Source organism: Ambystoma mexicanum, chromosome 12 (assembly GCF_040938575.1).
Source record: "Ambystoma mexicanum isolate Mex_15411 chromosome 12, UKY_AmexF1_1, whole genome shotgun sequence".
Classification (NCBI taxonomy): Eukaryota; Metazoa; Chordata; class Amphibia; order Caudata; family Ambystomatidae; genus Ambystoma; species Ambystoma mexicanum.
The window spans coordinates 793,398,878-793,411,148 of NC_090936.1; the positions used below are offsets into that span (position 1 = coordinate 793,398,878).

Genomic DNA, 12,271 nt, shown 5'->3' on the forward strand with positions numbered 1-12,271 from the left:
CGGCTCACCACTTGGGCCAATCACACCAGAGTGCGACTTGAGTTACCAAGGTAACTCCGTCCAGGGTGCCTAAACCCCCTCCAACACCCCCTGTGGTACCAAGACAGAGTGGCACCACTTTTGGAGGCTTCTGTGGAGAAACCCGCCAAAAAGTGGAACAAAGGGCTCGACTTGGGTTGGAGTCACAGAAGAGAACACAAACGCCATTTTAGAATCTAGTACTGGCAAAAAGTACCAACCGGAGAATTAATATTAAATAAATAAACCAGCGGTATGTTCGAGGCTATGAGAATTAAATAATTAAAGTTGGTAGCCTCGAACAATGGGAAAATCCCATAGGGATATATTCGCGGTAGAATATAAAAAGTAGTATCCACTGACACCAGCCAAAACTCGATCAGGGGGGACGGAGACGTGCCCCCTCGACTAACAGACCCCAAGGCAATCAAATTGCCCCGACCAGTACGTCCACAATATGATAGTTTGCACCGGTTTCTGTTAATAATTTGGGACTAGTAAAGCCAATGGTGACTTTACATGCCCTGGGAGACAGTAGTCAGTCCCAGGGTATGGAGTCTATGGTGGGGTGTCACTATGACACCCCTGTGTCACTGCACGGAGGGTGCTGTGTAACACACATAGTAAAAACACATGAGACCCTATGGAGTAAAGGACCCCATAGCCCATAAAACACATTAACAGTCAAAGGAACACCATAAATCATGTCCAAGAGTGGGAGAAAAAGAGTCCCTCTTGGCAGGAGAAAAAAACTCCAGAAAACCAGCAAAGCTGCTGGGGGACTCACTAGATTAGGAAATTCAGCCTAAGGAGAGAATTCTCCCCAACACAGGCAAAATAGCCCAAGTAGGACACAGCATCATGAACCAGACTGGCGTTAACCAACCTAGAGAGCTACTATTGGGCAGCACAGGCACAATACCTGAGCCACTGGTATGCAATACACTCCATCTGGCCACACGTACAAATCGAGAGAGGCCTAGCCACACCCCATCTACTGCGTGCAGTTACTCAACAAGCCACCAGCACCTTCAACACCAATGAACACGATGGTTACGACACACGATATGGAAAAAAATTGCCAAAAGAAATAGAATCCAAATCAGATACTTCCCCCTCCCCCCCTTCTTCCAGTAAGAAGTATTCCAGGGATACCAATCACATCAGAAAAAGTATTCCAGCAATGGACCAAAAAACTGCAAATTCACTCATTAGGTGACTTATTTCCAAACGCAACATTCTTGTCCATACAACAAGCTTGCGACAAAGGAGGCAACAACGCCATGGATGTCTATGTACTACCGAACTCGACACACCATGCAAACCAGTATCCCTACATTTCCACTCCAACCCCCAACATGGCCACTGCTCCATGGAGTTATACAAGCCCAAGGCGAAGGCCGACTGATGTCAAATATCTATAAAACCCTACTAACCGAAAAATCCAGACGCTGCTCGAAAGCTCAAATAAGGTGGGAAAGAGCACTAATCATCACAATACCTGAAGAAGACCGGTCATACATACTAAGAAGGTGCCAACAAACACGAAATACAAACAAATTCACTTCAATTTTATCCCTCAGGTCTATCACACTCCAGCGAAACTTCACGCTCAAAGAACAACTATATCCGCCTTCTGCACCCGCTGCGGCCATTCAGAAGCCGACTTCGTCCACCTAGCATGGTCCTGCCCCGAAATATGAGCTTTCTGGAAGGCAGTTTTAGAGAAAATATCAGCAATACTCGGAGTGCAACTGGATCCTGACCCAACACTGACCATGCTGAGCCTAACCAACCAATTACCAGAATACACCAGGAAACTTGCAAATCTACTCCTCGTCCTGGCACGCAGACAAATAGCATGTAACTGGGGTAGAGGACCACCACCAAAAATGAAGCAGTGGCTACAAGATGTCACATACTGTCAAGATGTCGAGACGAACTACATAAGGACACTACCCCTCCACGCACGTCCCCCGGATATCTGGGGCCTGTACATAGCATACCTGTTAGCAGCAGATGACGTCACGATCTCACAGACTCAATCACCAATACAAAACCAAAATGAACTTCCGGAAACCTCAACAGCCACGAGTGCCACATAACAATTACAGGCTGTTAAGCAACACTGCTAAAACAACTAGTGGAGGGCCGAAACGGAGGGTTTGGGGGAGCCAATGTTCACACTGACCGGTGCACGATCTTGTTATGTATTATTAATTTGTATTCGAAAACCAATAAAGAAAGTTAAAAAAAAATACCTCTTGAGCGAGCCTTTTTAGCTACACAAGTAGAAATCAAGAAAAATTTAACATACCAAATCTTGTGCTACAGGCATGGTGGGCCAGATTAATGAGAAGATCTATGAACTTGGGAACGGAACAGTTAAATCCAAGATGGAACTTATCTGGGGATAATATCCATTTAAAGAATGCAATTCTACTAACTCCAGTTCACAAAAATCTAATAAAAGGGCAACTCACTCTGCGATGTCCATATAGCCACACGAAGAGGCAGCATGCAGGGGTATCCAGCCTTCATTATCTGGTTGGTTGATATTTGCTCCATGTTCCACAAGAAATTTGACCATGTCTATATTATCATCTATGCAAGCCTGCAACATATGCAAAAGAAACTGGTTAACCGTTTTGTCCAAACAACAAAAACATGTTTAAGCAATAATGTGGATTGTTGATGCAGACATAAATTTGCCTTCAAAGCTAGCCACCACGTTTCTTCTCAGTAAATGGTCACATTTAATTGTTCATTATACGTTTTACTGTTTAGTTAGACGATCTCCCCTGCCCCTTGTCACATGATCCTGAGCTCGCACATTTTACACCCACATCCACTACCCAGAGTCTTATCCATCCACTTCCAACAAACGACATAGTGGTAAAATATTCAAGCTAATACCAATTAGATTCAAGCTAAAAAAAAATAAAAAAAAAAGAAAGTATTTCTTCAAAATCTCAGTCCATGAAAAGATCAGGGATGACATTTAGCCAAGATGCTACTTGTATCAGAAATAACATCATGCAATTGATGGCATTATTATATGATAGAAGTCATTTATAACGCGCCAGAACACAAGTGTTTCTAGTGCTCACTTACAAGCGACAGGAAGCCACGTGGAAGTGAGCCCTAACATGTATGTAAGATTCATGAAAACAATTCTAAAGCAGGCAAAATGTTAATTTAGCCAAGAGCCAGATATCAACAAGAGCACCCTCTTGATAGAACAAGGAAGTGGCCATAATTTTCTATGGGCATGCCATTATATCCAGGAGTATAGCTTAAGCACAATCTCACCTCAAGACGACAATGCCGCGAGTCATGAGTCTGACGCTCTGGTCATGCCAACTCCCCACCCAATCCACCAGGTTGATGAGCTTTGTACCACATTGTTGGTTATACTAAGTGTAACAAGTAACATTTGTTACCAAGTTATCTGACCTTGGACTTCTGGTCTTGACTGCCCTATATAAGGAATAAGTTACTCGAACTAAGGTTTGCCAGCATGTGCATCTCTCATAGATTCACATGCTGTTGAATATTCCCAGTTTTCAGGCTAGGAATCCTCTGTACATTAAGTAGTTCCAATTGTACATAACAAGAAACGCCACTCACATTAGTGTCCGATCACTCATTTTGGGTAATGTGCCTTTCAGCCAATGGGTACAATCGATGCCCTACCTCCACCCTTTGAGGCCCACTTGAGATTCTTTTAACGCACATTCAGCATCCAATACGGAGCCTCATGCAGGGTTGGTAGGAGGTTTGCATGTTAATATATGCAAAATACCAATTCCGAGAAGAACACATTTACCTGTTGGGAATGCCTTTTCTAATTAGGTCCCTCCCACAGATTAATCATCTTTGATATCCTATGTCCAGCACCAGTTTACCATCGGACATGTTTGTGCCACTAAAGGGCTCTGTGACATCGCCGCTCTGTGTGTTATGCACCGGATGTAATGTCAGGGCATTATGTATGGAGAATCCACACCCCACAATCACAGTACTACCTTGTTTCACTAGCACTTAGCTACTGTCAAACCGCAGAACAGATTGTGTACAGGCTAGTAATTGTTCCAAGGTATCCGCTCCACCCAGTGTTCAGAAAGTCACTGACCAAGTTAATATGAAAAATGTGTATATTTTAATTCACATATGAGAATACACAAAAACTGTGCTTAATAATTACCAAATTCATTCGAAAATGTGTTAGCATGAGAGTTATTTTTTCATTCAATGAGATAAGATATCAATAGTCTGTCTTCAGTAACAATACTTCAAGGATGTGCCAATTGTATGGCCATCAGTTTTGCCCCACACAAGGGCTTTTTTAAAGCAAAGTAATCTAATACAAAACAACTCATCCAAACAATCAGTGTAGACAATGATTTCTAAAGTTCCAGAGTAAAGTCAGAGGAGTGGTGGGGTTGGGGATAAAAATATTCAACATATACATCATGTCATAGAATAAATCAAGTTAACCATTGTTTGAAGATAGAAATACAAATTAAAAAATACAAATAAAAAGGGAAAATAATCAGTTATTACACTTCTTTGCAAACACCAGGGAACCAACAAATGGAATCCTGAAGAAGCAATAGCTCAAACGTTTTAGTTTGTAGAATACTCCATCTTAATTCGAAGAATATTACTGAAAGGTAAGTAATTTGTCCTTCCAATGGATTCTTACCTCGAAACAGATGCCTCATCTTTCATAGACTGATATCAGTACGTAAATCTGGACTAGGGCTAAAAGCGAGAAGACCCCACCTAAACCAAAAAACTCTTACCCGGACAGAGAATTCAGATAATGTTGGCAAACGTGTGCCACAAAGCCCACATAGCTGCTTGACTGAGGCAGCATCCCCCCCCAAACACCTCCGTCTGCAGGGCAGAGGTGGAAGCCAGAACTCTTGCAGAATGAGCCATGAGACCATCAATTACATTGTGAAATTTAAAGAATAATCCAACTTGACTGCGTCTCTTTAGTCACAGCCCTGCCAGCAGACACAACCCACAAGGAGCCGATCATCTTTGCCAACATCCCTCTGCAGAGACTTGGTAGCACTGGGTCCAGGCAATGGAATACTTTCATCCATCTTAGAAGTATGCGGCAGAGGGAGATGGATCTTCAGAGATGAAAGTTGGAGAATACCTTAGGATTGTCTCACTCTCAAAGTGAACTTCTCATTGGAAAACACCAATTAGGGAAGTTTAACAGAATGCCCTAAACACACTAACCCATCTCACAGAAGTGATGGCCATCAGGAAAATCACTTAGGGTGAGCAACCTTAACGAATATGAATGCAGGGGCTCCAACAGCTCCCATAAGGAATGTCAACACAATTACCCATGCAGGAGCGACAAACTGGTGTAAGGGAAAGCGGTTTCACAAACCCTGTGAAAAAGGCAGAACTCTGGGGCACTGAAAAAAAATGAAAAAAAGAGCCTTGCTCCAGTGTCCTTTTAAAGACTGAAATGACAGCCGGGTAGCTCTTTGCAATGCCAACTTGAAGGCTCACCCAGACCAAAGTAAACAGAAAATCCAGAAGCGAGGAAGGACAACAGAGAAAAGGGTCCAGACCTTTCTCCCAACACCAAGCTGAGCATTTACACCACCTACAGGCTGAAATGGACTGGGGGCTGGCCTCTGAGCAGAAAGGAGTGCATCCAGTATTTCATCAGAGAAACCCCAATCCTTATACCTCAGACTCTCAGCAGCCAAGCATGTAGATTTGGGTTGAGACATACCCCCTCTTAGTGGGAGAGCAGGCACACCCATGCCAGGAAGGGCAGATGGACATGTCCAGAACCTCTAAAAACCAAATACTCTGTGCCCAGACTAGAACCATCAAAATAACCAGACCCCCCACAGTTACTGCCTCCTCGGAACAAACAGAATGACGGAGATCGGATGGAACATATAGGAGGAGATCGAAGTTCCAATCTTTCATCAATGCCTCATTCAGCACTGCATGTAGCAGAACGACGCACACTTCCCGTTCACACTGGAAGCAAAGACATCCACTCAGGCAATCCTGCAAAAAGATTTCCTCCAGAACTTCTTATCAGAGCGCCAACTGATGGCAGGTCGAAATCTGTCTGCTCAATCAATATGTACTACTTTCTCTGACCCAGCAAGATGCGTCACCTCCAGAGACATGTTCTACAGAGCCCAGAACCACCTTCTCAATGTTTCTTTAAACAGAAGCAATTACCCCACTCCAACCTCTTTGTTGAGTTAGCGCAGGGCCACTGTGTTATCATTCAAGACCAGCACAGTCTTGCCTCGCAGGGGGTAGAAATGCAATCAGGTCCAGCACGATTGCTTATGGTTCCGGAAAATGTATGTGTTCCCGAGCTACTGTTTGAGACCGGAGTCTGCTCACAGTAAGGGCTAACAGGTGAGCACCACATGCCATCAGGGATGTGTCAGTGACCACAATCAGTTGGGGCCAGTGTTGCCAAAGCAATGCCCCCTAAATAAGTTGCTTTGCAGAGACGATCAAACAAGATCCCGAGACACATTGTCCAAGATCTGCAAAAGGTCTGACATGTTGCCCTGAAACTGATGCATCCGATACCAAAGTAGCCACAACTGGAGCAAAGTTCTGCGTAACCAGAGCGCACCACCACCAGAATGCAAGAAGTCTTGAAGCCCTATAGACGCAACAAAATGGACACAAACTAGATTCTGGAACTGAAAGACATGAACCATGTGGAAGATGTTTGCCCCTCGATCCTCTGCAGGGAAAACTTTGCCCGGGCAGGTTTCCAAGGCATGGCACTTCTTGCAGTTACGAGAGAACCCGAAACATACAACAATCTGCATGTGTGGAGCCAATGCACCAACACCAGTTCCAATGTCTCAGTGGGCTCAGGCGAGCCACTCCGGGAATAAGGCAAGACATGTATACTTTCACCCAGAGACAAACTGCTCCAACCAGTTTCTTGTGGAGGGACTTGTCCAGCTTTTGCCCAAACAGGATATTCCCATCAAAAGGCATGTCCAGAATCCTCACCTGAACATCAGTGGCAAATGCCTTTTAGGATTAATCCAGAGCCCATGGCTCGCACTGCGCAATGAGCAGACTCTGGGCCCACCTTCAAAGCCTGGCATGCCGTCTCATTGGCTTTCAAGCTATTAAAGCCCTCCCCCCCCCCCCCATTTTCTCTGCAGGCAAGTTCCCTGCTGCACTGGAGATTACACTCCAACGACCATCTGGCAAGTGTGTGTAGATGGCACTTCGGGCGAGGCTGTCCAACGTAAACTTTTTGAGTCCCTAGGCATCCAGTCTGTTACACTCCAGTCCAGAGGCAGCATGAGGAAAGGGGTGGTCCTGAAGTTTGCCATCACCACCTGTATCACCAAGCTCTGGCGATACATGACTGGAGTGAAATCCTGGATCCGAATGAGCCAGTCTATGCAAGGTTACCCACCCTCCACTGCAATAACCAACGCAGATTTCTCCCATTCCACCCACAGCTGGGCCATCAAAGCTGGATTAAAAGGACGCAGGGTCTCACACCGAGGACCCTCATGCAGAATATCTGTCAATTTATATAGGACCCTGGGTTTGAAGGGTACGGACCAACCAAGGGCTTCCACTATCTTGGAGAAAATGCTCTGAAACAAAGCGCACAGCCTAACTGAATCAGCACTGGAAAGATATCCAGCTTTGGGGAAGCGTCCAGGCCTTCCTGCAGGTTTGTGGTCGAAATCTTTAGATACTCTCCCTTTTCATAGAAAGCATCTGGGTAGTCCTCAGCCGCACCACAGTAATGGGGTCCCAGACCAAAAGGGATGAGAATACCTTCTTCAAAAGATGTTAGAGAGTAAGTTGCCAATCGGGAGCAGGGCATACTCCTGTGAGATGCTGGCCAGAGGAGCCTCTGCCGGCTTCACCAAGTTTGCTGAGACTGGTGGTCACTGCCAGCACTGGGGACTCTGTCCGTTCTTCTATGAACGGCTCCTAGGTTTCCACGCCTGGAGACTTGGAAGGGGTCCTCATACAATGCTTGCGGCAGTAGTTTAACAGCATGCTTTTTAAGTGCTTACGGGTGCATTGCTTTGCAGAACTACGGATTGTGGTTCTCTCCCAAGCAATACCAGCAAATACTGTGAGTCCAAGAAAGTCATCGGTCTCCTGCAATTTGAGTGGGCCTAAAGCCAGAGGAGGCCTTACCAGAGTTAAGCATTATGCAGAGAAAAGCAAAAGCTAAATCGGTATTCCCGATGGAAACCGAGGGTGTGGCGAAAAGGGACCAATGTGATTGGGTGTATTGCGTCCCCATATACATTGGACCGGACTTCACAAGTGGCATGAGGTGTCCAACGGATGTGCCCTTTGGTGGCAAAATCATTTTCAAAGGGCAGCTGTCATTGGAGATAGATTATAAAAGATAAGGAATCTGTCGCAAGAAGTAATCCAACACTACTGCAGTTGTGTGCAAATAACATTTTCCTTCTCCAGCACTGGTCCATCATTGAGTCACATGTAACAAGTGCCCCTGCCGGAATTCAGGCATGCCTAGCAGGGCGACTTTAAACCCCTCACCTACACAGCACCTCCTCTACCATAGCAGGAGACTGTCACATTGCACATTTTATTTGCGGGAACCCGATCCTCAAATAGCTAGGAAATGGGAAACGGAAGACACAAACTCCCACACTTCCCAATTAGGTCAAAACCAGGACCTAATCAGAAAAGCATTACTAGGGATTTGTGAGGGAGACCGCCACATGGAACTCCAAGCCTGGTGCCCAAAATCTAAGAGCTCTATACTGAATATATCCCCAACGAGGCCACCAAAAATGTGTCCATAGTAGGGGAGCAGGAGGACTACATCTTTCTTAACCCAGCTAGTATATTAAAGAAAAACCCATCCCATACTAGTATTTTACAATCACAGGTTTGGTGGAATTTATGGGGAGAACAGAGTGCATAACGGCCCCATCTCCCACAAGGGACACTCACAGGTAATTCACACCCCCGACACGTTGCAATTGCAGGACACCCACCTTCTCCTAGCGCTACGATCCAGAGGGAAAAGAAAGCCCCTATAAACACAAGTGTTAAACACCTACGGCCAGCAAGCAACACCAATACAAAAATGACAGATGGCTCTATTATAGACTCTGCAAAGCTGGTACCTGTCTACACCATTAGGTATACCTGAACCAGTAACGTTGCAGAAGCTTCAAGGATTGAAAGCTGCAGACCCTTCTCCAAAGTCCGCCTCAGGAGGAGAGGTTAGCACAGTATGATAGGAACTGATCGGAATAGGCTGTTGTCTGTGGCAAGGACATGAAGTGCTCGAGTGCAGAAAGGGCAAAGTTCAGTAAGCAAGAGGCAGCTGTAACTTTGAGCAAAGCAGAGGAGGGAGAAGGCCAGGAGGGTATAAAGCGATAAAGAAAGTAGTACGGACATTAGAGGGGGGATGTTTGCTGGACAAGCTGTGAAAGTCCAGCAAAGATGTGCAGATTTTGCTTGAAAGAGCGAGCTGCGTGCCATAATTTCCAAAGGTTTGGAAGGAGGGGGTGGGTCAGGGCATAATTTACCCAGGGGTGTGGGAGATTTCTGAGTGGGAGCAGGCACCATATCCCTGGGGAGGGGGTTGAGCAGGGCACCATATCCCTACGGAAGGGGTTGAGCATTTCCGGGGTTGGGACACGATGGATAGCAGGGCACCATATCCCTGGGAGCTAAGCAGTTGTGGAGGTGGTGGCTAAACAGCAGTAGGAGCTCAGCAGGGGAAGTGACCAGAGTGAAGGGTCAGGGCCCAAACAGGCAAATTGGGACGGGAATGGACCAGAGGATCAAAGAGAGAGGATAAATCGGGAGGAACCCAGAAGGATGGAGGAGGGCTGGGTAGATGGAAGCAGAACAGGTCAGCTAGATCTCTCCTCCCTTCTTTACCCAGCCTTCCACTAGCCCACACATGGGCCTGTCAGACAAACTCTTGGAGACCATCAGAAGAACAGAGACTGGGTGCAGACCCCATTGGCCCAGGGACCTTTTGTCTTGCCATGCGATCCTGGTTAAAAGTGGGGCGTTTGCTTCGCCTAATAAAAATCACTATCTTTAGTTGTGTGTGTAAGGTCACTCAGCAAGCATCATGACAATGTTGAATAGATCAGAAATCAGTGAAGGCGGAAGCAGGAGAAGAGAGCAAGGAGCACACCTAAGCCATACAGGCTGCACATGACAGTGTGGCCAAACCTAGACTCATCCACGTTCTTTAAAAGCAGTAAAATAGTGTGAAAATTTGGTTTTTGCACTAAGAAGGCCTGAAGTTCACCAACTTTCCTGGCAACGGTGATTGCATTTTTCCCATTAGTATAGTTAAAATCGTATCCAGCTCCCACAAAGGAGTCCTTTTCGGACCTGGGGAAAACATCCTGGATAAAACTTGTATTAAGCTCAGAGACCAAAAAGATGGCTCGTCAGCATTCAGAGAGTAACGCAAGATGGGTTCTAACGGAGGTAACTTGGACAATAAGGCTAGGTCTCCCTTGGCCAGATACAGCGGATACAAAATTGAGGAGGTTGAACCTGGCAATGACCAATGTCTTGAACGCTGCACCAGACACGGAATCGCTTCCACTTTTTATTGTTGCATGTGATGGACAAAGGGGCTCTTGCTAGTAAATCGCTACATTCTTGAGGCATGGGTATGTCCAATCTCCAGGGATTCAGGAGCCAGGTTTTCAAGTGGAACGATAAAGGATTCAGATCTAGAACCTTGCCTCGCCCTATCAGAACAAGTCGAAGGTCAGCTAAAGTGTCATTGGTCAAGTCTGGGAAAAGGTCACCAGATAATGGAAAAGGGAGTGTGGGTGGGCATTGATGTGTATACAATTGTTACTGAAGCAGTAGAGGAATATGCGGCCAATCTTCTATTACAAGGGTCGGACATAACCAGCGAGTTTTTAACCATTATACTAGTTGCTGTTGGGGTGAGGACTATTTTCTGGAAGGCATCCACCAGTTTGCCCTCTATCCAAAGGAACCACGAAGGGTGAAGATGGGTTGACAGACCTTTTTCTTGCGGCTGTTGAGATCACGGATTCAGAACTTGGTTGAGCCTTTACACATTATGGGCATTATCAAGCGCTTTGTACTTCTAGCCCTTTCTAGCAAGAACTATAAAGTCGTTCCTAGGGGCTACCAGCCCATCCTTACATATTTTACCCAAGCTGAGAAAGTAGACAGTTTATCAAGGTTTCCCTTCTTTGGTAAAAGAACACCTCTTTCTCTTAGGGAGCAAGTCAAATGTTTTGGGAGCTTGCTCCATCGGGGCAGAATACCAAATTGAGTCCAGAGGGGACTGAGGTGCTCTTCTGGTTCCCCATCTACAGGAATAAGTTCATTGAATTAATCGCTGGCAAATATAGAGACTGCATCAGGTTGTGTACCACTAAGCAAATCTGTGTACGAACCAGGTCATTGAGGTGCTCCCTTCCGCCCCCTTCTATGCCCAGCACTTCCATTTGAGGATTAAAAACTTGAGCCCATGATCTGGACTGAGGTGTAAGGTCTTGCAGAGGTTCAGGGCTCGGAGCGATTCTCAGCACCCTTGTCTGCAATTCAGGGGCTTTCAAGGTACGTAAAATGTCGATACAGTGCGCCTCTTGTTGCAAAGCGGATGTGTGCAGCCTTAGTAGCTCAACCTGTTCCGATTGTGGCTTGGGCAATTTCGGTAGTTATAGTGGCTGATTTTTTGCTCAAGAATGTTTTCTCAGGGCGCTTGTGAGCAACCAAACTATGTAGTCTCACTGCGTGCAGCACTGTGAAATACAAAGAAAATCCTGAAATAAAGTCACCTTTCAACATTTTGTACCAGCTGCTGGGAAGTACCATTGATGGGAAGGGGGGAGAGGGGGGAGGGGGGGGGGGAAGCATCGGTGATGTTCAATGATTTGCTTTCCAATAGCTCGAGAGCCAAATACCACCTGCAGGGCTTGATGCTGTAAATTGCAGCACCAGTACTGCATGATGCCTGAAGCTCGGGGGCATGGAGGTCATATCTCGGCAACCAGATGTTGTAGCGGCGTACTGTCAGCTTGCACAGCCAGGCTTCTTCTAGACACCAAGGGCCACTGCATTAATACAGGCCCCTGCCGTAGTGATTACGGCGGGCTCTGGAAATAAATAAAATAAAAATCAGTGGTTGCGGAACGGAAGACAAAATTACCAGGTTACTCACCGTAGTGACCACCTTACTCCTAGT

At 45.9% G+C, this 12,271-nt stretch overlaps 1 protein-coding gene across 3 annotated transcripts in view; it reads right to left on the reverse strand.

Moving 5' to 3' along the window:
- Positions 1-12,271, reverse strand: part of PPP1R12A (protein phosphatase 1 regulatory subunit 12A) — a 2,468,713-nt gene that overhangs the window by 2,355,909 nt on the left and 100,533 nt on the right. For all 3 annotated transcript variants that reach the window (XM_069629290.1, XM_069629288.1, XM_069629289.1), the window contains exon 2: positions 2,502-2,632. In XM_069629290.1, coding sequence (XP_069485391.1) covers positions 2,502-2,632 — 131 coding nt within the window. The remainder of the gene's footprint in view (positions 1-2,501; positions 2,633-12,271) is intronic.